The following is a 26,908-nucleotide window of genomic DNA, read 5'->3' on the forward strand; positions in this document are numbered from 1 at the left end:
TGATAAATCAATGTGATCGGTTATTAATCTCAGTGTTACTGAGCTCTGCTAAAGCCTGAGTAGACTGATAAATCAATGTGATCAGTTATTAATCTCAGTGTTACTGAGCTCTGCTAAAGCCTGAGTAGACTGATAAATCAATGTGATCGGTTATTAATCTCAGCGTTACTGAGCTCTGCTAAAGCCTGAGTAGACTGATAAATCAATGTGATCAGTTATTAATCTCAGTGTTACTGAGCTCTGCTAAAGCCTGAGTAGACTGATAAATCAATGTGATCGGTTATTAATCTCAGTGTTACTGAGCTCTGCTAAAGCCTGAGTAGACTGATAAATCAATGTGATCAGTTATTAATCTCAGCGTTACTGAGCTCTGCTAAAGTCTGAGTAGACTGATAAATCAATGTGATCAGTTATTAATCTCAGTGTTACTGAGCTCTGCTAAAGTCTGAGTAGACTGATAAATCAATGTGATCAGTTATTAATCTCAGTGTTACTGAGCTCTGCTAAAGTCTGAGTAGACTGATAAATCAATGTGATCAGTTATTAATCTCAGTGTTACTGAGCTCTGCTAAAGTCTGAGTAGACTGATAAATCAATGTGATCGGTTATTAATCTCAGTGATACTGAGCTCTGCTAAAGTCTGAGTAGACTGATAAATCAATGTGATCAGTTATTAATCTCAGCGTTACTGAGCTCTGCTAAAGTCTGAGTAGACTGATAAATCAATGTGATCAGTTATTAATCTCAGTGTTACTGAGCTCTGCTAAAGCCTGAGTGTCCACTCCATGTCCACTCTATTAGACACTCCTACCTTGTCGGTCCACCTTGTAGATGTAAAGTCAGAGACGACAGCTCATCTGCTGCTGCACATTTTGTGTTGGTCATCCTCTAGTCCTTCATCAGTGGTCACAGGACGCTATTAGCTGGATGTTTTTGCATGGTGGACTATTCTCACTCCAGCAGCACTGCTGTGTCTGACCCACTCACTCTGTGAGGGTCCATGGGGGTCCTGACCACTGAAGAACAGGATAACAATTACAGTCTGTAATTGTAGAACTACAAAGTGCTCCTCTATGGTAAGTGGTGCTGATAAAACGGACAGCGTGTGGATACAAGGAGGTATAATTAATGAAGTGGCCGGTTGGTGTATATTTTCAAATAAAGCCATATTAGTTGTTAAGGTAAATCTAAGGCGAGTTACTTGTATTTGGGCGCATGCCTTGCACAAGCCACGCCCCTCCCCACCCACTGTACTCTGATTAGATGCGCCCAGAAGCCTAGCATCGATCGCTGGCAGTGGTTTTCGTGAAAGACGGTTAAAGAAAGCGAGGTTAGTGATCGCTTTTCATTCCCACGCACTTTTCTTAATTAACCCTTACTATTATGAGTTCGTTGTTGTTGCACCACCCACACAGTAGTTCAGAAAACCCTCCACGCTGTGCTTTTCTGCAGCCTCACACACTCTTAAGTTGCCCCTGAACCCCCCCCCACTTTAAGCCACCAGAGCACAGCACAGCCAACACAGCACATTCCAGCCACATACACACGCACACACACACGGCTTAACAAGCTCCAGCCTGTAAAGCACACAGGAACTCGCAGCTTCTGAAACACGCTTTATATAACACACCCCAGCTCACCCTATATGTTTGTCAGAGCTGCATACACAAAAATTTGGGTCCCACTTTATATGAAGTCTCTAATAACGGTGTGGTTACATGTCAACAACAAAATGCAACAATCTAATTACTAATGATTTAGTCACTATTACAGAAGTACATCTTATGTAATTACATGTGTATCAGCTTCAGTCGTTATATAGGTACAATGCAGTTACAGAGGTAATTATACAATGGTAATTAATGTGATGTAATTAGGTTACCTGTAGTGTATTAAAAAGACTATTACATAAGGCAGAACTGAAATGAATGCACATGTAATTACTTCTGTAATCCATCTGTAACATGGCTTAAATCATTAGTAGTTAGTGTTGTTACATGTTATTGATGTGTAACTACACAGTTATTAGAGACAAAAAAATGCTGTGCATTGTAATTTCAGTGTTTCTCGCACTGCATTTATCACGAAGTGGTGAATCCGTGATGATGTGGATTGGCCTGCGTTATTTTGAGCTAATGAATGTGATTTAGTTGGATCTTTTTAAACACCCACGGAAACGCTGAGCAGGTCAGAGGTTGGTTTGGATGTTTACAGCACAAAATATAAGGATTTGTCAGAGGCTCATTTGCATAATATGGTAATCGGTGGTTTCAGTATTACAAAGGCCAGTATCACTGTATCACTTAACAAACGTGGAAGGAGGGATGGAAGGAGGGATGGAAGGAAGGATAGGGAGATTAACAGTAAAAGGAAGAAGATATGACCGAGAGAAGTAGTTGGATGTACAAATGCAAAGATGGATAGGCAGATGGACGGATAGATGGATGGATGTGAAAAAAGATAAATAAATGGGTGGATGGATGGATAAATAAATAGTGAGATGAACAAGTGAATGGATAGATTAAGAGATGAACAGATGCATATTCATAGATAACAGACAGACAGTTGGATGGATGGATGGATGGAAGGGTAAGGGAGGTAAGCAGTAAAAGGAAGAAGACGTGACAGCGAAGTAGATGGATGTACAAATGGAAAGATGGGTGGATAGATGCGTGTATAAAGAGAAAAATAGATGGTGGGTGGATGGATGGATAAATAGAGAAATGAACAGGTGAATGGATAGATAAAGAGATGAATAGACAGATGGATATGTTATTGGATGACGGATGGATGGATAGGGAGATGAGCAGTAAAAGGAAGAAGGCATGGTAGAGGGAAAGATGGATATATGGATGGAAAGATAGGCAGATGGATGGAGATGTGTGAAGAGAAAAATGGATGTCAGAAAGATGGATGGGTGGATAAATGGAGATGAACAAGTCAATAGATAGATAAAGAGATGAAGAATAGATGCATATTAATAGATGACAGACGGATGGATGATGGAAAGTTGGATAGGCGGATGGATGGATGGATGGATAGAGAGATGAACATGTGAATGGATAGATAAAGAGATGAATAGATGATGGATAGACATGAATGTTAATGGATAACAGACAGCTGGATGAATGGATGGAAAGATGGATAGGTAGAAGAATTGATAGAAGATAGATGGCAGAAATATAGAAGGGTGGATGGATGGATGAATAGGAAGATGAACACGTGAATGGACAGATAAAGAGAGAAATAGATGGATAGATTGATAGAGAAGTTAATGGATGCATGGATGGACAAACAAAGAGCTGGACAAATGGGGAGATAAATAGACAAATGGAAGAATGCATGATAGACAGATGAGTATGCAATGGATGGGTAGATGGGAGGACGAACAGATGGATGAAAAAATGCATAATAGAAAGATAAACCGGTGGATGGATTAATGGTAGACAGACGCTGATGGGTAGAAGGATGGTTATGTAAAGATTAATAGGTGGATGGATGGATGGATGAATGGATGGATGGACTTGACAAATGGATAGTCTGGTAGATAGCTGAACAGGGAGATGAATGGATGGATGGATAGACTGGTAGATAGCTGAACAGGGAGATGAATGGATGGATGGATAGACTGGTAGATAGCTGAACAGGGAGATGAATGGGTGGATGGATAGACTGGTAGATAGCTGAACAGGGAGATGAATGGATGGATGGATAGTCTGGTAGATAGCTGAACAGGGAGATGAATGGATGGATGGATAGACTGGTAGATAGCTGAACAGGGAGATGAATGGATGGATGGATAGACTGGTAGATAGCTGAACAGGGAGATGAATGGGTGGATGGATAGACTGGTAGATAGCTGAACAGGGAGATGTATGGATGGATGGATAGTCTGGTGGATAGCTGAGCAGGGAGATGAATGGATGGATGGATAGACTGGTAGATAGCTGAACAGGGAGATGAATGGATGGATGGATAGACTGGTAGATAGCTGAACAGGGAGATGAATGGGTGGATGGATAGACTGGTAGATAGCTGAACAGGGAGATGTATGGATGGATGGATAGTCTGGTGGATAGCTGAGCAGGGAGATGAATGGGTGGATGGATAGTCTGGTGGATAGCTGAACAGGGAGATGGATGGATGGATGGATGGATAGTCTGGTGGATAGCTGAACAGGGAGATGAATGGATGGATGGATAGTCTGGTAGATAGCTGAACAGGGAGATGAATGGATGGATGGATAGTCTGGTAGATAGCTGAGCAGGGAGATGAATGGGTGGATGGATAGTCTGGTGGACAGCTGAAAAGGGAGATGAATGGATGGATGGATAGTCTGGTGGATAGCTGAGCAGGGAGATGAATGGGTGGATGGATAGTCTGGTGGACAGCTGAAAAGGGAGATGAATGGGTGGATGGATAGTCTGGTGGATAGCTGAACAGGGAGATGGATGGATGGATGGATAGTCTGGTGGACAGCTGAACAGGGAGATGAATGGATGGATGGATAGTCTGGTAGATAGCTGAGCAGGGAGATGAATGGGTGGATGGATAGTCTGGTGGACAGCTGAAAAGGGAGATGAATGGATGGATGGATAGTCTGGTGGATAGCTGAACAGGGAGATGGATGGATGGATGGATAGTCTGGTGGACAGCTGAACAGGGAGATGAATGGATGGATGGATAGTCTGGTGGATAGCTGAACAGGGAGATGGATGGATGGATAGTCTGGTAGATAGCTGAGCAGGGAGATGAATGGGTGGATGGATAGTCTGGTGGACAGCTGAAAAGGGAGATGAATGGATGGATGGATAGTCTGGTGGATAGCTGAACAGGGAGATGGATGGATGGATGGATAGTCTGGTGGACAGCTGAACAGGGAGATGAATGGATGGATGGATAGACTGGTAGATAGCTGAACAGGGAGATGAATGGGTGGATGGATAGACTGGTAGATAGCTGAACAGGGAGATGAATGGATGGATGGATAGTCTGGTAGATAGCTGAACAGGGAGATGAATGGATGGATGGATAGACTGGTAGATAGCTGAACAGGGAGATGAATGGATGGATGGATAGACTGGTAGATAGCTGAACAGGGAGATGAATGGATGGATGGATAGACTGGTAGATAGCTGAACAGGGAGATGTATGGATGGATGGATAGTCTGGTGGATAGCTGAGCAGGGAGATGAATGGGTGGATGGATAGTCTGGTGGATAGCTGAACAGGGAGATGGATGGATGGATGGATGGATAGTCTGGTGGATAGCTGAACAGGGAGATGAATGGATGGATGGATAGTCTGGTAGATAGCTGAACAGGGAGATGAATGGATGGATGGATAGTCTGGTAGATAGCTGAACAGGGAGATGAATGGATGGATGGATAGTCTGGTAGATAGCTGAGCAGGGAGATGAATGGGTGGATGGATAGTCTGGTGGATAGCTGAACAGGGAGATGGATGGATGGATAGTCTGGTGGATAGCTGAACAGGGAGATGAATGGATGGATGGATAGTCTGGTGGATAGCTGAACAGGGAGATGGATGGATGGATAGTCTGGTGGATAGCTGAACAGGGAGAAGAATTTAAAAACAATTAATCTTTCAGCGCAAGCTGTGTGTGTGTGTGTGTGTGTGTATTTTGGACCCCCCTGCAGGGCGTCTACTCACTGACCCCCCCTCGTCACCACATTGACCTCAATAAGAACGACTGACTCCTGACAGATTGGACTGTATGCGTTTGCCTTGGTCTTTAAAGAGCTCTTCAGACACTCTGGGGGGTTTTGACCATGTAGTTTAGCCGCTAAGTAGGTCAGAAGGGATTTGAACCAGCGCGTCAGCCTTCAGTCTCCATCTCCATCTCTCTGCTTTAATTCTCAGGGTCTGTTACTGCGATAGACATGATTACTCAATACAGCTCAGCCACTGAGAACAGAGTGTATTTACATAAATTAGTTTTAAAGGTACAGTGACAATAACAGCCTGTTTAACTGTAAGGAATACAGAGAGGCTACAAAATATAGCTGCACACTGGTCAGGCATAACATCATGACCACCTCCCTGTTTCTACGCTCATTGTCCATCTTATCAGCTCCACTTACTGTATAGCTGCACTCTGTAGTTCTACAGTTACAGACTGTAGTCCATCTGTTTCTCTGATACTCTGTTACCCTGTTCTTCAGCGGTCAGGACCCCCATGGACCCTCACAGAGCAGGTACTCTTTGGGTGGTGGATCATTCTCAGCACTGCAGTAACACTGACATGGTGGTGGTGTGTTAGTGTGTGTTGCGCTGGTCTGAGTAGATCAGACACAGCAGCGCTGCTGAAGTTTTTAAACACTGTCCACTCACTGTCCACTCTATTAGACACTCCTACCTTGTAGATGTAAAGTCAGAGACGACAGCTCATCTGCTGCTGCACAGTTTGTGTTGGTCATCCTCTAGTCCTTCATCAGCGGTCACAGGACGCTGTTGGCTGGATATTTTTGGTTGGTGGACTGTTCTCGGTCCAGCAGCGACACTGAGGTGTTTAAAAACTCCAGCAGCACTGCTGTCTGATCCACTCAGACCAGTGCAACACACACTAACACACCACCACCACGTCAGTGTGACTGCAGTGCTGAGAATGATCCACCACCCAAATAGTACCTGCTCTGTGAGGGTCCATGGGGGTCCTGACCACTGAAGAACAGGGTAACAGAGTATCAGAGAAACAGATGGACTACAGTCTGTAACTGTAGAACTACAAAGTGCAGCTGTACAGTAAGTGGAGCTGATAAGATGGACAATGAGCGCAGAAACAAGGAGGTGGTCATGATGTTATGTCTGATCAGTGTTTCTATACAAGCAGTATTATAACTATAAATACAGCTGTTAGTATGAAGAGTTTATTTTCTAAATAAAGTCAAGTATGAAGTATAATGTAAAGTTTGATATATTTTGTAAACATTGCTGTTTCCGAATGTCCATACAGACCATATAACTCAAAACTAAGCTGCAAAAACAGTCACATTTACATACATTTGTCTGTTCAGCCTAGAATATTGATCACTTAACACAGCTGTGTTGTAAAGAACAGGAGGTGTATTTATTAAGTTATCTGTTTACTGTATGTGCATAATAACAGTTCGAAGATACAGTACAATACAAACAAACAGTACAATAATAAGAATGATAGCAGAAACAATATAGAATAGAATTCAGTATTATGTATTTTGCAGAAATCCTGTTTAAAACATGTAAAACAGACGAAATAGCTCGAAACCGCTGGCGAAATTAGAGGCATGAATGCGTTTGTCATTGGCTCGATTATGAAAGCTGGTTACTGTTGGAGCTCTGCGAATGCCCCGCTTGCTTGCTGTCAGTAAATGAAGCCGAATTGATCCTTGTGGGTCTGTGTTTAAGTGCTTTTATGGACCACTAAGTCTAAAGCGCTGCTAACACTTCTTTTCACAGCTATCCAGTTTCAGGGTTGAGAGCGCTGGTGAAAATAAGCCAGTGCGTGTTGAACTCCGTTCACTGAACATCATGTTTCAAAAGGGTTTTTTTAAAAAACTTTTAAAGTCTTAACAGATTCTAAAAGACAAACTGTTCAGCTTTTAAGCTGTTGCTGAACTGAAAGGTACTTGCGCTAACTCTCGCAAACTCTCGCGTTCTCCCGTTACGAGAAGAGGTGCATAAACAAACGCAGAGCTGCTGCTGTTTTCTCTGCCTTTTGCGCAGAAACAGTAAAGAAGCAGCAAGTAAACGTGTTTAAGAGGCTCATGGATTTAAAAATGTGATGTGTGGAATATTTATTTATTTATTTTTCGTTTTAAAGGTACCAAAACTCGTTATTATGAGTTATGCTCATGCCTTAAACTCAGCTCAGTAAAAAGCTCCGCTCCACACGTGAGAGACTTTTTGCCATTTTTCTTTGTTTACTTGCTGCATTTTCTTCTTTTGCGCGCTCAGTTTTTATTGGCTGTTGCGGGAATCTGTTCAGATTGAGTCGTTGACCAGTTTACACTAGAATACACTCAGAGTCGGGTCGAAAAAATTCAAACGTTTGATAAACTCTGACTGGTCTGAAACGAGATCAGGAGGCTGTAATTCTGAGTCTGCGCCTCTCAGGCACAAAACTGTCGACTCTGACTGACCCAAACATCTGCAGACCACAGCCAACCAACACGGACTCGGCCTGCCGTGTAGTGTAACCCTGGCTTTAGATGACGCTTCTGTATAATGTGTTTGTTTGCTTTTGTTTGTTTTTTTTTTTGCATTGTAGCCGAGCTAGGGGACTACAGTGAGGCAGAAAATCCTTCCGGCTACCTTTCAGAGTGCTCCTTTATCCCCAGCCAGCCACAGGGCTTTGAGAAAGAAGTGGCCAAACATCACCAGCAACACAGGTGAGCCCGTCTTCTGCACTGGACAGAAACTCTTGTCCAGGTTATTGCATTCTTCAATATTGCACACTCATATTAACCTGTTAAATATAGAGAGAAACACAAGTAAGAGAGAGCAGGGCTCAACCCGACATGAGGTGCACTTTTTATGTATAACAAGCTGTGGCCGTCATCTATATTCCCATAACAATATCCTCTGTGAATTTTGTCAGTTAACTGCCAGATATTTCTCTTATTCATTTGCTTTTGTACCATGAAAAGAACTTATTTCAGGGCTCTTGATTACAGAATGCTCAGAATTCACACCTGCATTATTTACCTCCTGTAAAGTAGCGCATAAAATAGCAGTTTAGAAGTGTGTAAACAACTCCCAGTGAGAGCTAGTCAGGCTACAGTACAGCCAACACACCAGGGTGTTAGTTATAACATCGTGCTACATCTAAGACCCCCAAAGTTAACAACGAGGGAGCTCTATTTCCCCATATACATTTTCAAAACCATTAGTTTCTATTTCACAGGTTCATCGAAAACATGCAACAGATCATATGATGCTACATGCTATCGTGCTTTGAACGTGTTAACCTGTTCTGGAAACTGGGAATAAAATTTAAGTTTACATTTGCATATTCCTGAAATTTGTGTTTAACAGATGTACACCCGGCTAAAGCACAGGGTTTCAGCTTCTATAGTAGCAGTGGTTGAAGTGTTAATAAAAAGTTAACAAGATAATCTTTCCAGGCTGAAGCCCAGCTGCGGTGCACTTTATGCTGCTCTGATCTGTGATTGTAGCCCTTTCGTTCACATACAGCTTGCGAGCAGCTTTTAAAGCAATACCATCTGTAGACCACTCTGGACAGTGCTTGCAGGAGCCTGTGAATAAATCAATGAGCAGCAGACTGACAAAAGCAACAATAGAGTGGAGCTGAAGTTTTCCTCGAGAGACTTCACTGCAACAGGAATCCACAAATTGTGGGAATGAGAGTGAGAGGCTACAATCACAAAGGAGCTGAGCCACTGACATTGACACATACGCTCATTGGTTGGAACCTGCAGCCAAACTCTCTTCACTCTATGTGGAAATCATGTTTGTTCATGATGAAGCTTGTTTTGTCTGCTGCTGTAGTTTCACCAAAATGGCTCATGTGCAGCTGTGTAGCTTGGAGCGTTCAGAGTCTGTTGCACAGCTTCCTCTAATCTCCCGGTTTCTATTCTGAATGCATCTCCGCACCTAATTCTTCCTCTCCTCTGCAGTGGACTGAGTCCGGCCGAGTCCGAGTTTAATTACCTGAACACAGCGCGCTCGCTGGAGCTCTACGGGGTTGAGCTGCACTATGCAAGGGTGAGTGAATCCGCAGCCCATTTCATTCTATAGCCCCAAGCTTCACCTGTAACCTGATCAGGGTGCTTACACACAAGGCAATTTAAAGGTACATTAAAGCAATCGTGCTTAATATACACTCACCGGCCACTTTATTAGGTACCCTAACCTGTTCAATTGCTTGTTAACACAAATAGCTCATCAGCCAAGCACACGGCCGCAACTCAGTGCATTCAGGCATGTAGAGGTGGTCAAGACAACTTGCTGAAGTGCAGACCGAGCATCAGAACGGGGAAGAAAGGGGATTTAAGGGACTTTGAATGTGGCGTGGTTGTTGGTGCCAGACGGGCTGGTCTGAGTATTTCAGAAACTGCTGATCTACTGGGATTTTCAAGCTCAACCATCTGTAGGGTTTACAGAGAACGGTCAGAAAAAGAGGAAACATCCAGTGAGTGGTCAGTTGTGTGGACGAAAATGCCTTGTTGATGTGAGAGGTCAGAGGAGAACGGGCAGACTGGTTCCAGATGATAGAAAGACAACAGGAACTCAAATAACCAACCAGAATCTCTGAGGAACGTTTCCAGCACCTTGTTGAAAGTGTGGCATGAAGAATTAAGGCAGTTCTGAAGGCGAAAGGGGGTCCAACCTTTTACTAGTTAAGGTGTACCTTATAAAGTGGCCGGTGAGTGTAGGAGTCAATTGAATAAATAGATATAGAGAAAGGTCTATTGCTTTTATAAAATGGAGACAAATGTGGGGAAACATGCCAGCGTTCAGTACATCATTCCATTTATTGGTAGTCATAATTGAATGAACCAGTTTTTCAGTCTGCACAAAATAGTTGCACCTAATAGTAGCCTGTGGTCCCCAAGGATTAGGAACGTTAAGTGGCTCAACCAATCAGACTTGAGATCCATCTTTGTCTGTTATCATTGAGCTGTTGTGTGAAGTGTCATTTGAGACTCAATCCTGGATCCTACTGTACAGTGGAGAAGCCATAGGACAGGCCAGGAAACCTGTTCAGCTCTAACAGGTGTTGAATGATGTCTAGAAATGCTGGGCTGCCTTGAAGGGCAGTTTAAACACATACAGGACATAAAATTGCTTTGATTATTGGTTCAAAGTCAGAGTTGAAAACACATTTCGGACTTGATCTTCCTTTGAGTGACCCTGTACCTTAATAATGTATATTTTATTAAAATAAGCAATTGAACATTCCGTTTCGTCACTTACAGAACAATCATAACACTACTGAAACTTTACCGAGTATTTCAGTAGTGACCATTTCGGCAGCGACCGTTTTGGTTGATTTTGAGCAGAACTCCAAGCGCTAGCCAGGACATGACTCATGACAGAAAAAGAAGACTTGCAGACGCATGAAATCATAATAATTTTCATAAAAAAAAACACAAAAAATTACTTAATTGCAGAAAACACGCGTTTCGGTAGTGACAGTTCACTCCAATTAGATTTTTCAGACTTTGGGACACAGTCGGATCTAACTGCTCACCATGTGGCCATGAGGGACAGGGATTCAGTCTCACTTCCTGCTCTAAAATAGGGCGTGGCTAAAATTAGGCACCGCCTACAGACAAAAAGTGTGTTTCGGTAGAGACGTGAAAAAAATGCGGGGCAGCATTTATTTTTATTTATTTATTTATTTAAATTAAACTAAATCTAAGTCTTTCAAATTCACTTGAATATAAAGTATGAAGATCTTCTAAAAATGAATATTTTATCTAGTGTAAATTTAGTGCTTGGGGTTTGAGACCGACACCTCCCAAAAGAAAGTACCCTATAAATTATTATAATAATAGTTTATTACTGTCTACATTAATACCTGGAGTTTAAATACATCGAAGCAGTCCTTGTAAATATTTAAGATCTGAACACTGAATTGTTTTCGTGGATATTTTCCAGTGTGAACTAATTCAGTAAAATGGTCCCAGCGTTAGTGGCGGAGGGGAACATGCACGGCGTTACAAGGACAAAATAGCCTCTAAAGTCTCTAAAGAAAATGGAAGTTTTCACATTTACCACTATTTTCACCATTAACGTTAGCAGGTTCACTGGCCATTTTGGGTAGTAGACACTGTGACCCCTGGTTCCTATCACCACCACTGTGTAGAAATCTCAACTGCCCCACACACACTTTTTAAAGGCAGTGATCTTGGAAGGCTTTCAGGCTTATCCTGATGCCCTTCACTAGCGGAAGGGTCTCTGAGAGAGGAAGGAACGTGGAAGCTGGACATATGCCTTATTAATGTAAAGCGCCTGTCTGGAGCAGACAGAAGCCATCAAAAGCCTTCTAGATCTCTTAAGCTGGCTGGCTCACTCTCCGCTGCTCGTTAGCCGGGTTGCGTGCAGAGGCATTCACTTCTGGGTGCTCTCGCATCTAAAGGCCTTTGTGCTGAGAATGGACAGGCCATTCTTTTACTCTCCCTACAGTACAGTTATTATCCTGGAGCTTTGGGCTTCAGGGAGACTTGAGCAGTGGAGAAAGAGACAGAGATGCAGTGATACAGACCTTTTAGGCCGATGTGAGAGAAAATTATGCAGTGTTCTTTGAACAGAGCAGCAGTAAAGCGATTTGGGCAACTAGAAAAAGTATCAGTGCTTCCTTGCATCCAGTATTAGTTTGACTTCTCTGCGATTTGAATAAGATATAGACAACGTGAAATGAGTTCCACTGTTCCACTGTGTTAGGTGGGTTAGGTGTCTTGCTCAAGGGCACTTCAGTCACATACTGTTGTGCTCAGGGGATCAAACTGGCAGGTTCCCTAACCTCCAGCCCTTGACTGACCCCAGAGACGATGCACTGGCCGGGAATCAAACCCGGGTCAACTTCTTGGAAGGCAGCTACGCTCACCACTATACCACCAACGTCTAAACCGTATTCACAACTTCATCCCCTTTAAGTCAGAATCTCCAGGCTAGCTGCTTTCCTCGCAGAGCCCTGCAGTGCCGACAGCCTGGCTTCGCTCCGTCTACCAGGCCTGCAGGCCTCTCTTAGCAGCATGCTAGGGGGCAATAGCACAGTGCATACTCGTTTTAACCAGATCTTCATGGAGGTGGTACGAAGGGCATACATCGTGGCCCTACTAAGGGTCCAAAAGCTCTGTTTACCGCCGCCCTGGTAGTGCACGTTGTCTAGCACCACAATAGTGTGACGTTCACTGCTGTGAGTGAGCGTGATGTCAGGTGCCTGAGCTGAGATGGTGTATATTTCCACATTTTAACAGTGCAATTAAGTATAAATATAGTACAAGATTGTCCTGATGACACACATTGTGGTGTCGCCACAGATGTGTGATGTTTATGTTGGGCAGTTTTAGATCCATATGTCAAAGTATAAATGTGTATTTTAATTTTTTTATATCAAGCTACACCCTAACAACAAGCTGGAATACCATGTAAACTCCATAGCAACTACCTGGAGCAACTACATAAACCCAACCCCCAAGCAACACCATAGCAACTACCTAGAATTACTATATGAAAGCAATTAAACGATCAAAAGCAATCAACAGTCGTCCTCAACTGCTGTAACTTTTGAAGTTTTATTAAACTGGCTTTGCTGAAAGTTCATTCACAAGATTTCTGTTTCTACGTGGAATAAAACTGTTTTTAGGCAGGTCTTCGGACCGAATCTTGATCCTCATCCGTTTCTCTGTTTTCTTTCTCTTCCCTTCGTTATTCCAGGATCAAAGCAACACTGAGATTTTAATTGGGGTGATGTCCGCCGGAGTCGTTATTTACAAGAACAGGGTACGAATCAACTACTTTCCGTGGTAAGTAAACGCCCAAAACCCCCGTTTTTTTTTTTTATTTAGGTCAAATTTACAGGCTGAGGAATTACATGGAAGGGCACAATGATTTGATTAGTCATTTGTGATCCTTTAGGAAACTGTTGAATTCGTTACTCAGACACGCAAACATCTCGCCTTTCTGTGAATGTTGGCTTTTCAAATTATGAATAGCTTAAATGATAGTTTTCTGCTTCTTTCCTGATGCTGAAAAATGAGTAACTTGTACTCAATGGCTGTTTTGATTGGAAATTAATGAAGGGTGGTCTTACTTTTTACTACTTAGTCGACCTTTTTTAATCCCAAAGAGAAAATGCAGTGTTTCAGTTGCAAGACATATAATTGCACATAAACTTACATACACTATTCAGAAAATTAGAAATAAATCTAGACAGAAGTTAAAGTACAAGAGAAATAAAATAAGGTATATCTATTGGCATATTTACATGGCATATGAGACAGATTTGTTGTATTTGCATGACAGCAGGCACTGAGTGGTGTGAGGTAAACTAAAAGCACATATTATAGACAAAACTAACTCGGAGTTGTGTCAATATTACAGTGTAAAGTGCGCAAAGTGTCATTACAGCAGCAGTTATGATATGTTGCACAGTGTGTATTAATCGGAGAGGAGTACCTGAATGTACCAATAATTATACATTTTCTAAGGGCAGTCTTGAACCTAACCTTAACCTCAGTAACCAAAAAGAAATAATTTTGCTTTTTTTTTTTTTAAAAAACAATCCAGTTTTAGCCTTAATTTTTCTCTGTTTTTTCTACAAAGTCAGAACATTTTGTCTTAAAAATATAGAAAAACAAACACACAAACCCACACACACACACACTCTTCTGATGACACACTCGTCCTTGTTCTCAGAAGCAGCTGCTGCTGGACTCGTTAGCCCAAGAACAACCTGCTTTTTTTGAAATAGACGCGCAGATGCCTTCCAGTCAGGCTAAATTTAGAGCAGGACAGGGATAAACGCTAACTTCTCCAGAAAACGCTCGTGCTTAGTTATTATTCACCGAGTCTTTGCGATCTAGAGGCATCAAATGGGCGGCTGGGATGAACTTTCGGCTCCCAAACTGGATGGATGTTTGATTTTTATTCATTATTTTAGTTTTCCTCCCTCTGTGTCTTGACCGTGCTGGCAGAGGAGCTTCAGCTTGGCAGGCATGAGTCAGGATGTGTTTGTGTGTACATATGTATGTAGGTGAAGGTGCTTGTGAAGCGTATATGTTTGCATGCTCCTCTGTGCACGAGAGGGTGGCCTCATAATGTGGGATATATTTAGCCTGACTATGAGTCAGGTCTTAATAGGGGAAGTGCTTTTGTAGGGGAAGGGGAGGGGAGCTAAGTGGGTCAGGAGACATCAACAAATTATGAGCAGCTTTAATCGTATGTTTGCTGATGTCACTAAGAGTGTTTTAAGCGTTGCCAGTATTGTAACAGTTGCCTTTTTTCTGCTCTTTTGCAGGCTGAAGATTGTAAAAATCTCATTCAAGTGCAAACAGTTTTTCGTCCAGCTGAGAAGAGATGTGGTAAGTTATCTGCCGCAGTAGCCGGCACGCAAGATGTCTTTCCTAGTGGCGTGCACGATAGACAGGTTGTGAGTTGTTTTATGCTCAGTGGCATGCCTAAATAAGGAAATCCAGGTCCAAATAAGGGAATCTAGGTCCAAAACCGTTTCCTCTGTGAGGAAAATTCACTTCTGTAGTGAGATGTTCCTAAGCTTTTTATCCTATAAACATTTTCCCTCAATGCCACAGGCCCTCTCCACACGAAGACCATGTTGTTCGCTGTAGTTATTCACAGGACACACTTGTATGTGTATTGTGCACCCACAGGATCAACCAACATCGAGTTTGTGCCTGAGTTTAGTAATTAAGTAGAGTGATGGAAAAAAACAGCAGTAAGCAGCCAAGAGGAGACGACTATACTGTACTTTATTGGTGTTGAAATGCCACACAAGATGAAACAAATTCTACTGCAAGCTGTATAAAAGCCACGCTGAAGTACAACCTCGCAAAGCCAGATCAGGCAGCTCTCAAGGTCTTCTAGCTTTGACAGGAATGGGCCGTTTGATCGGCAAGAAAAGTACCCAGATTATATTTAGCATGCAATGCAAACTGTCTGATAAATCAGCCTCAAAGAATATCTCCTTGCTAAAATCAACTAAACTCGCAAAAGTTTCTACTCTTGCAAGGAAAGTTACCCGACATTCGACTGTTCTTTCTGCTCGCGCAAGAGTTTAATTCATTTTTCCGACAGCTGTGGGCGGGTCCTGACGTGATTCGTTACTGCTGATTTGCTGGAACTGTGTTGTGATTGGCTGGCTGTCAGTGGTCGTCAGAGCTTGTGCTGGATAGAAGAAACATGAATGGGACTTGCGCTCTAGAAGGCGACCTCCATAGTCCACCAGTACAGCGGCGTTAGCTGAAATGCTGCCTGTAATCACGGAATTCTGTCTTTGGGAATGTTCAGTAATCACGATTACTCAGCCGTGTTTTCCTCGCGCGAGAGCCGTCTCGCTCGCTCGCAAATTTTTCGTCCAGCTGAGAATGTTGCTCACTGCTGTGCTCCAAAGGTGTTTCAGCATTGGTCAGAATTTATTTTTTGTTGACTTTGTAAGATTCGTGATGTCTCAATAAATGTTTTCTGCTTTCTTTTATGACTGTTCGTTTGCCTCAACACAACCAATGAAAATGCACCCTTGAAAATGCGTCTGTGGTAACATAAACATGCGATCGAGAATAGGGCTGTGACAATGTGCGAATGTCATCAAAATACAATGCATTCTTAATACATAATTAGAAAAGAAATGTTAATACAACCAACATTTATCTTATATTAATTTTTTCGTTTTTGGTAATTCCCAAAAGTGTTTTTTTTATTGCTGCTGTTGTCTCATTTTTTTAGAAGATCTAAAATAAAATATGAAAAAAGAAAAGTAAACTATACAGATTTCTAACCCTAACATTTCTAATATTAAATGAACTCATTTTAAATCTGATCTTGTGTTTCCGGGATGAAGTGCGGCACTTCTGGCTGAAACGAGTGTGAGATGTTCTTGTTTTGTCTTTTTATATTCTTTATTGAGTTAGACAGTCAGAGTCCATACAAACAGATGTAAGCAGTAATAAAAGCAATGTAAGTAGATAATAATAATGAGAGTAGGACTCAACATCTGAACATCATCTGATCGTCTGTTTTCATTTCACTTTTTACAATTATAGAAGTCCAGCAGCTGTGTTCATTTGGACAGGAGGTCATGTAGAGGGTTCAGCACAGAGGGCAGGAGAGAAAATGTTTTTAAAGCTTCGCTCAATAGCGCACAGCGTACGACAGAATCGGGAAAATAGAGGAGGACTCCATGACCAAATAGAGGTGGACTGTACAACTGAATAGAGGTGCAAATCAGTAGCTGGTAACAGCTCCACGGAGAGAATTGTGTGTTTCATCCGTTCAGAATCGTCTCTTAGTGGCTGCTGAGACTTGTTTTCTCCCTGAGGCTGAAGGTGGCTTCCTATTCGCCAGCTTCTTATTGCAGTGTTCCACCTTAAATGGAGCGGCAGTAACATATAACTGCTGCTTTATTTAAGGTGGAATCCAGGAGTTTTATAAGAAGCTGGCTAACTTTATATTAGAGGTAGTAGCACAGGTATCTGAGCTGTGAGCAGTGTTGGCACTCTGTCACTGTTTGATCTACCGCTCTTTATCCGTGGTTAATGTACTCGACTGAGAAACCTCGCCGTTTCAAACAGCTTGGCTAATCAACTGTCCGCAGTGGGCTAAGCAAACCAGTGTTCTTCCGGTCCGGAGAGCTGCGCAGTGGAGTTTTCTTTACGTCTGTGTTTAACACTTTTAGCAGTACTACTGATCAGGTCAAATATAGCTATAAAAACTGTTCCGTTTATATTGCATTTTATAGCCTGAATTCCAGCTGTATTCGATTCATGACGCGTCAAGACCCCTTTATCAAAAAAAATTAATGTTCATGTGTGTGTCATGACAATTCTCATACCTTTGAAAAATAATTGGGGTCAACTTAAGTGATTGTGATCAGTTTAAATAAATCAGGGGGTTATTTCTGTGAGATTTGCATAATGCCTATTAGTGTACATACTATGTTAATTGTTAGTATACTTTAGACTTGGAGCTCCAGAACAAAGCTGAAGAAGCACGCTTCCAACACTAAGCATGCAAGCTGATTGACAACATCTGAGGTGAGAAGGGGGAGGACTGTAGATTAGATTTTTGGATGTGCTATCGTTTTAACGAAGATCCCAACGATCATTGCAGTGTACAAACCCCAAATGAAATGGGACTTTTGCATCCCTAAACCATTATGAATACTGGCTTTTGAACTGTGCACTGATAACAAGCTGAGTGGTCTGAGACCAGAGGGGACAGCGTCCATGATTTCCAAAAAGAAGTTCAAATGTTGAGTTGTCGGACACACCACAGGACACATTTCAACTTCCACTCAGTACTTTTTAAATGAGCTCAGGCCCAGAGAAGGTGGCAGCGTTTCTGGATCCTGTAGTTTCATCTTTGCATTTTAGAGTTTTAATTTTCATCTCTGGAACCAGTGAAGAACTGTGTTCACAGAAAATGGTTTTCAGAAGTGTTTCTGAGCCCATGCAGTGATTTCCACTACAGAATCATGTCTGTTTTTAATGCAGTGCTGCCTGAGGGCCCAAAGATTATGGTCAGCAAATACTGGTGTTTGGCCTTGTCCCTTACATACAGAGACTTCTCCAGATTCTCTGAATCTTTTAATGACACTATGTGCTGTAGATGATGAAAAGCAAAAGTTCTTTGCTATTTTATGTTAAGAAATGTTTATCTTGAATTGTTGCCCTATTTGATGGCGCAGTCTTTCACAGAGTGGTGAACCCCTCCTCATCTTTACTTCTGAAAGACTCCGCCTCTCTGGGATGCTCTATTTATACCCAGTCATGTTACTGACCTGTTGTCAATCAACCACCAGGTGTTTTTTTTTTATTAGCATTATGCAACTTTACCAGCCTTTTGTCTCCCCTGTGCCAACTTTTTTGGAAAGTGTTGCTGGCATCAAATTCAAAATGGACAAATACGATTTTCAATAAAATATAGATTGTAAATTATTTGCACATCATTGCATTTTGATTTGTTTACATTTTGCACAGCGTCCCAACTTTTTTGGAAATGTGGTGGTATTTACAGCCATCGGGAGCTGACAGTGAGCAGTAATCTGCAGTAACGAAATGCTTTGCAAGCCACCAGTGTGAAATGAAAGCACATATTGATGACCATGCAATGCTGATCTTTGCTTATTGGAAACGCACAGCTTATAATTACAGTCCTGCCGCAAGCGCCGAGAGAGAGAGAGAGAGAGAGCGAGACAGAGAGAGAAAGAGAGAGAGACAGAGAGAGAAAGAGAGAGAGACAGAGAGAGAGAGAGAGAGACAGAGAGAGACAGAGACAGAGAGAGAGACAGAGACAGAGAGAGAGACAGAGAGAGAGACAGAGAGAGAGAGAGACAGAGAGAGAGAGAGACAGAGAGAGAGAGACAGAGAGAGAGAGACAGAGACAGAGACAGAGACAGAGAGAGAGAGAGAGAGACAGAGACAGAGACAGAGCGAGAGAGAGAGAGAGAGACAGAGACAGAGCGAGAGAGACAGAGACAGAGCGAGAGAGAGAGACAGAGAGAGAGCGAGAGAGAGAGAGAGAGAGACAGAGAGAGAGAGACAGAGAGAGAGAGAGACAGAGACAGAGACAGAGCGAGAGAGAGAGAGAGAGACAGAGAGAGAGAGACAGAGACAGAGCGAGAGGTCCTTAACTTCTTATTAATTATGCAGAGTAGATAATGCACTCTGCACGTGTGGGAGCAGAGGGTGATCTGAGAGCAGAACGCTGGCCGGGACCCCGTGCACCAGCTCCACGTCTCCACGGCAACACCCCCCTCCCCGCCTTAGGGTCCTGAAAGCGCCCGGTCTGTGTGAATAATGTACAGGGGCCCCTTTTGGAGGCAGTTGTTCTAAAAGCAGGATTCAGTAGTGTCATGATCCATAATTCATGGCCAGATGGCTCGCCGTGGCTGAGTAGCCACATTTATTTATTTATTTATTTATTTTCCTGGGCCTGTGTGCGAGTGGTCCCGGATCGCTGGCCTGCAATTTACAGATTTACAGAAGCGAAGAGCAAAGCGGAGAAATGCATTTTCTCCCCTGCGGTGGTCCCCCGCGCCCACTGGAGCCTCAAAGACCAGAGCTTTACAGTTAATAGGTCTTGCTTCGGTCTGCCGTGCTGTTTACCAAATGGAGGTCTCTGTTGATGGCATAACAAGGCTGCTGTTAAAGGGAACACTGTGGAGCCTAGAGGGGGTGTTTTATCTCTTTTTTTTCCCCCATATTTATTTATTTATTTATTACGATTTAGCCGTAGCCATTTCGACCTGTTTCCAGTCCCGAAGAGGCACACAACTGCTCAGTTTAGTCTTTTCCCTGCTCTAATGCCTGGAGGAATCTGGAAAGGAACATGCGATCTGGAGATGAGTTGAGTGAGTTGTAGTAAAGCATGGAAAACGCTGTGAATGTGCCTTGTGCCTTGGTGTTGGTTGCCTGGACATCAATACCATAGAGAGTGTTGATGGTTTTTAAGGGTGTCACGATACTTTGGTTTCAGGTTTAATCGAACTCCAGTTGGTGAAACAAGCAGAAATACAAATGAAAGCTTAACAGATCAACTAAAGAAAAAGTTAGTTATTCACTAAATATCATGGAATCAGTTTTTTCTACAGTGGGACCTGTTCCAGTTTATTTCAGCATGGGCAGATCTAGAAGGGGGCAAAGGGTAGCAGCTGTCTGCCCCTCTGCAGTGCCTGTCCAGTTCCACAGGCCCTAAATATGATGCAAAAGTGTTATTAGTATGTAAATACTCCCAAAACTCGAGGTGGACACTTATTCATCTGTTTCTGAAATTTAGGGTATTAATGGGGGGTTTATCCCTCTCTCAACTGCAACAACAATCTCTGCTCTTCTGGGAAGACTTTACATTAGATTTTGGTACATTGCAGTGAGGGTTTGGTTGCATTTAGCCACAAGAGCATTAGTGAGGTCAGGTGCTGATGTTGGATGATCAGTTCTGCATCACTCCAGCTCATCCCATAGGTACAGGATGGGGCTTCATCACTCTAGAGAGCACAGTTTCACGGCTCCACAGCCCAATGCTAGGGCTCTTTATACCCCTCCTGCCGATGCTTGGCATTGGGCATGGTGACCTTAGGCTGTGCGACTACTCTGTTCTATTGGTCATTGCTTTTCTATGAGGATTATATAAGCTGTGACAGCATTAGGTGACCTTAAAGAAGCTGAATCCACTCATCCAGGGTGATATATGGATACTTTTATTGGACATACAGCATGCAAACCTCCATCTGCTGACATTTCTCCATTCTTCTCTCTCTCCTTTCAGAACGAGACACGAGAGACGTTACTGGGCTTCAACATGGTGAACTACAGAGCCTGCAAGAACCTCTGGAAGACGTGCGTGGAGCACCACACCTTCTTCCGGTTGGACCAGCCCGTTCCTCCTCAGAAGAACTTCTTTGCACACTACTTCAGCTTAGGGTCCAAGTTCCGCTACTGGTGAGAACTTTATGACCATTGAAAGAGTCTAATATTAGTGTTATGCCAGATTCACTAACTCACTTTATTCTCTTATGAATTCCAGTGTACACTACAGAGTAGAGTGGGCTGAGGGGTCCCATATGAAATAATATTTTCTCCTGTTTGTTTACTGCATGTCTCCATAAAGTTTGACCTCAGTCAGCACTAGCCGCTGCTTTCCTAGACTCTTGGAATGAAATATTGATGATGCTTTTTGGGACATTTTGAGTTATTTGGGGGAAGGCTTCGAAAGACGTCGTCCACTTTGCTCTGCTTTTCAAATATGTAAGCTCTTAAATGGTGGCTACCTCTACAGTACAAACACATTTAAATTCTGATCTCATTGGATTTGATGAAAATTGTGGAGCACATTAGGACATCAGAGGCAGATGGCATCGGTCAGTGGTCTGAAACTGCTTTTGCAAAATAATTACAATAATAAAAAAGAAGAATAAGAAAACGACCCTTTGGCTTTGCTCACACAGTCACACAGGAGGTAAAAGTGGCCCAAATTCGATCTTTTCCTTCATGTGACATAGATGTGTGTCAGTGTGAACCGGAACAAACGCACCGAATCTGACATTTTCAATGCCGATCTGAGGCGCTTTCATATGTGGTACTGAAATCCAAAACGTATCCGATCCAATGCGACTCAGTCTGAACAGCCAGATTGGAATTCATGACTTTGACGTCGGTCCAGCTTCACTTTGATCATGATTTCACACTGCTGAGACCTCACGAACATTAAGGCGGATGTTTCTGTGTAATAAAATAGAAGTGACTCATCCAAAACCCTCCGTGTTCAAAGAGATTCAGAGTGAAATGGCCAAACGTGGCCATAGGAGAAGGAGGGTGCCACGTCAAAGAACAGTCAAAAGTCTGAATGTAAAGTTGTTGTAAAGAAGTGACCGAGCTTCTGGGTGGATGAGCCCAGCTGTCGACCATTGGAACTTCGTGATGGCTCCTGTGATGCTGATGTAGATTAAGCTGACGTTCGTTCATAGTCATGATTGTTTACCTCTGGATAAGCCACTTGAAGCAACGTGACGCTCTGTTTTTTTGCACGTGTGGGTCAGTTTAGAAGCTGATCTGGTCAGGCTGGTGTCCCATATGGATCACATTAAAAATATCTTGTGAACAGCCAAACAAAAAAAAAAAATCATGGCCTTAATGTACGCTAGCTGCATGAGGTGGACGCCGCCAGATAGACGTCACTCAGCATGTTAATGTTACTGTATTACATTAAATCCAGACCACAAAATTTAGCTTATTAGCAGCTTATTGAGCACTTTTCTGCATTGCTTCCTGTGTGCTATAGCTGCACTCTGTACTATCTGCTGCCCAGCGCCCTCTGCAGGTGGAGGATGGTAGCCTTCAGCCTTTTAAACAGCAAACAGACACTGTGCTTCTGATGGATGAACTGCTTTTGCATAGACTGCATGTAAAGAAATGTTGATAGCAATGCTGAATGTCTGTCTCTCTTCACAGTGGAAGGACAGAAGCGCAGTCTGTGCAGTATGGCAAGGAGAAAGGAATCAAGGACCGGGTGTTTGCAAGGTAAAGAAACTATTACTGTAATGTCTAATGTACCCTTTATGCTGTAGGACTGATTTCTGTGTTGCTGTGGCCTTTTACAGCAGCATGATCCTTAACAGCACAAAATAGTAAACACATACTCCAGCAAAGTTAACTAGGGCTGAATCTGAAGCAGGGGGGAGGTACACTAGTATAAAAGTGAGTACCGGTGTGACGTTATCCCGTGGTATGGATATAACCATATTGTGATACTGTGATAAGCCCAAAATGAAAAACAGTCAACCCTACGAACATCATCCTAATGTTTGAACAGGTTGTCATTTTCTAAACTCTTAACTGGGCTCTGCCCCTTAGTCCCAGTGAAAGGAGCTCTTAATGCTTCAGCGCCAAGAGATTTTGGACAATTTCACGCTCCTAACTTTGTGGGAACAGTTTGGGGACGGCCCCTTCCTGTTCCAACATGACTGAGCACCAGTGCACAAAGTCCATAAAGACATGGATGAGCAAGTTTGGTGTGGAAGAACTTGACTGGCCTGCACAGAGTCCTGACCTCATCCCACCTTGGGATGAATTAGAGTGGAGACGGTGAGCCAGGCCTTCTCGTCCAACATCAGTGTCTGACCTCACAAATGTGCTTCTGGAAGAACGGTCAAAAATTGCCATAAACACACTCCTAACCCTTGTGGAAAGCCTTCCCAGAAGAGTTGAAGCTGTTATAGCTGCAAAGGGTGAGTCGACATCATATTAAACCCTATGGATTAAGAATGGGATGTCACTCAATTTCATATGCTTGTGAAGGCAGATGAGCGAATACTTATATATAGGAAATATAGCGTATATTTACTTAAAACAAGTAGAAAAGTATAGAAATAAGTTAAACAGTTATTTTTATTGTAACAAACTCAGCATTGTAACAATAGAAGAACCCCTTTTGGTGCTGAATAGAACCATTTTCCAAACCTTTCTACATGTGGCAGTCATGGGCTGGAGGTTAGGGAACCAGCCTTGCAAACAGAAGGTCGCCGGTTTCATCTCGTGAGCCGACAGTCTCTGACTGAGGTGCCCTTGAGCAAGGTGCCTAACCCCCAACTGCTCCCTGGGTGCCATGGATAGGGCTGCCCACCGCTCCGGGCAAGTGTGCTCACTGCCCCCTAGTGTATGTGGTGTTTGACTGCACGGATGAGTTAAATTGCAGAGGTGAAATTTCCCCATTGTGGGACTAATAAGGGTCACTTAATCTGTATAACATAATATACAGCACATTCCGTAGATCTGAAGAACCCTTGTACAATACAAAGAACCCTGTAATCATGCAGAGGGTTCTTGGGGTGTTTATGGTTCTGTATAGAACCATTTTTCCTTGCTAAAGAGAGTGTAGAACACCTTTATTTGTAAGCAAACGTCACTGACCGTTTTGTCGACAAATCCTCACCGCCCTAGAGTTGACCTGTTTGCGTGAGCCTAATCATTTGGTCTATGAGGTCACTTCTATGCACACAGCGTCGGTGATCCAGCCACGTTCCACGTACTGATCCTTGTTGGCCATGTAGCCGTTAACAGAGCAATTAGGTTAAAGGGAGGTGAGCGAAGGGAGGCTGAAGTGCGTGGGCTGCTGCGGTCATAAGTCCTACCCAAAAAGCAGATAAACGCAGTCATAGCTGCTCAGCCGAAGGCCACTGGAGTCAGTCCTGCTATGTCATCGCTGCTCAGCGCAAATCAGTCTGAAGTAATTTCGTTAACTGCTGCTAATTCGCCACTAAATGTGTTGGCAGCGTAGTCAGGAGAACCGCTGAAGCCATGGAGAGTGAAAACAGTAGTTTGTACTTTGTAGGGCCTAAGTGAGCAGATTTTGGATGTAAGGAATGTTGTTCTAGATATCAGAAGGTGTTTTACCTTGCATATTTGAATATAGGCTTACTTTTACCTTTATTGCCATGTTCCATTGTCTATCTCTCCATGCACACCTAAGAACGTGTGATAGAGTGACAGTAATCGCAGTAGCGATTAATCAGCTCTGTCTTAAATAGAACGTTAATCCTTCTTGCAGCACAGTAGAGGCCTTTTTTCCCCTGTTTGAGTGTTGCAGGAGATCACTGAGGTTGTAGGTTCACCTATTAAACATGTTTAGCAATAGATTTGAACTTCATGTAACTGATATACATGTAACTGTTACACAGTTGGAACTTCGTGGCCCTGATATACTTGTTGTTGAGTTTTTGTTGAATGTATCTTGTAATGTTTTTGGCACACTTACAATGGGCTTTTTGTGTCTGACAAGCCTCCTGTAGTACTTCTTGGAATCAGAATTCACTTTTTCCTAGAACCTCCGTTCTGAGATGAATCACCACTGGTTATACTGTCACAAGTCAAGCTACACCCCAGCAGTTAAACATTTTTGGTTAAAAAGCAACACTTTAAGCACATTAACTTTACAAGATTAACATGGAATTCAATGTCACTCTTTCAGAAGACGTGGAATTTTGTGGAAGAAAAACACGATCACACATGGAAAACAGAGTGTAGGTCATTTGGGGTTTGATTCAGTTCGGGCATCTACTTCAGTTTAACAGCTTTGGCTGCAGGTGAAGACCCACGGACCTTAAATAGCTTCAACTAAAGAGTGATTTCACTCAGCGCTCTCCTGTCTTTAGGTTTTGTGGAGGCTCCGAGTGTTTTTCCGTTTGACGTGCAATAAGTTGCTTTTGGCAGCTTCACTTGATTTGTCAGCTCATTCAGTATTCACACGTGGTCATCAAGTATATTAGTGGCCTTTTTCCTCCAATGTGATTATTATGTGTCAACTTGATTATTAAGCACATCTTGTGTTTCCTAGATCTCCCAGCAAACCCCTGGCCAGGAAGCTGATGGGAGTGACGGACTGGGAGGCAGTGAGCAGGAACTCGCTGTCTGAAGAGAGACTGGAGACCCAGAGCCTGCCTACCCGTTCCCCTCCTGGAACACCTAACCAGTGAGTGACCATCGGCACCAACCTTTAGAGCTTTAGTCGGGCCTGACATTTATTGTGGTTTTGGTCTGAATGTGAACCTGAGCTGGACCCGGCCCAGAGCACTAAGTTCCAAGCTCTACTCTGCAAAATTCTGTCTATTCTCGGCTGCAGTGCAACAGAATTTTGTGTGATCTCAGCTGTAGCCTGAAAAAATTCTCCCCCACTCCAAATGTAGCCTGAAAAAAATTCTGTTTCAATCCAACTGTGGCTTGATACCATTCTGTCCCAATTCTGTCGTGTCCTGTCCCAATCCGACTGTACCCCAACAACATTCTGTTCCAATCCCAACAACATTCTGTTCCAATCCCAACAACATTCTATCCCAATCTGACTGTATCCCAACAACATTTTGTCCCAGAGTGACTATCCCTAAAAAATTCCGTCCCAGTCCAACTATATCCCAACAACTTTGTCTCAATACCACTATATCCCAGCATTCTGTCCCAATCCGAATGTATCCCAACAACATTGTCTCCTAGTCTGACTGTGTCCCAGCAGCATTCTGTCCCAATCCAACTTTATCCAAACAAAATTGTCAAATTTCTGTCTGAACTTGTCCCAAATCATTCCACCAACCTGGGGACTGAATAAAACTCGACATTCCTAATGATAGCGCCTGTTTGTTTAGCATGGAGACCGTGTTTGTTTTTTTAGCTGCAATGACAGGAGTCATCAGCTCATCAACCAAAAAATAACCTAATAACCTCAGCTGTCTGCAGTTTAAACTACACTCTAATAAACTTATTCATCAATCAGTCGACTTCCAACAACATTCCAGAAGTTTTCAGTCTGGATAAACTTAAGGCCTTATTCTCAGACTGACCTTGTGGCCTCGCTTTACTACCCGGCATAGTACCTGACACACCCGATCAACTAATCAGCTATTTAACAAGCTCATCCTGAGCTGAAGCGGGTGTGTCGCCGCAGGGAAATGATTAAACGGTGGACAGCTACTCCAGGAAGCGGCTCGGGAACCTTTGGCCTGCTGCATCTGCTGCCAAGACACGCCCTGTTAGTAAAGTGGAGGAAGCAGTTAAGGGTGGAAGTGAAGGAAGCTGATGGCAGGTGCCTCATGTATGAACTGTGCTGGCATCTCTAAGGCAGCGCAGCATTTCAAGTCTTACCCACAGAGTCCTTCAGGGGAAATTTGACGAGATGAGCTCAGACAGCTGCCTGTGGGGCGGGGCATGGAATCCAGGCA

At 43.0% G+C, this 26,908-nt stretch overlaps 1 protein-coding gene across 1 annotated transcript in view; it reads left to right on the forward strand.

Annotated features, from left to right (window-relative positions):
* The window catches only part of ptpn4a (protein tyrosine phosphatase non-receptor type 4a), an 89,556-nt gene that overhangs the window by 45,805 nt on the left and 16,843 nt on the right, over positions 1–26,908 (forward strand). Inside the window, exons 8-14 of the mRNA XM_017703016.2 lie at positions 8,270–8,390; positions 9,639–9,726; positions 13,408–13,496; positions 14,990–15,053; positions 20,971–21,143; positions 22,653–22,721; positions 25,534–25,668. Of these exons, the coding sequence (XP_017558505.1) occupies positions 8,270–8,390; positions 9,639–9,726; positions 13,408–13,496; positions 14,990–15,053; positions 20,971–21,143; positions 22,653–22,721; positions 25,534–25,668 (739 nt within the window). The remainder of the gene's footprint in view (positions 1–8,269; positions 8,391–9,638; positions 9,727–13,407; positions 13,497–14,989; positions 15,054–20,970; positions 21,144–22,652; positions 22,722–25,533; positions 25,669–26,908) is intronic.

The sequence above is a fragment of the Pygocentrus nattereri genome, chromosome 6 (assembly GCF_015220715.1).
Source record: "Pygocentrus nattereri isolate fPygNat1 chromosome 6, fPygNat1.pri, whole genome shotgun sequence".
In the NCBI taxonomy this organism is placed as follows: domain Eukaryota; kingdom Metazoa; phylum Chordata; class Actinopteri; order Characiformes; family Serrasalmidae; genus Pygocentrus; species Pygocentrus nattereri.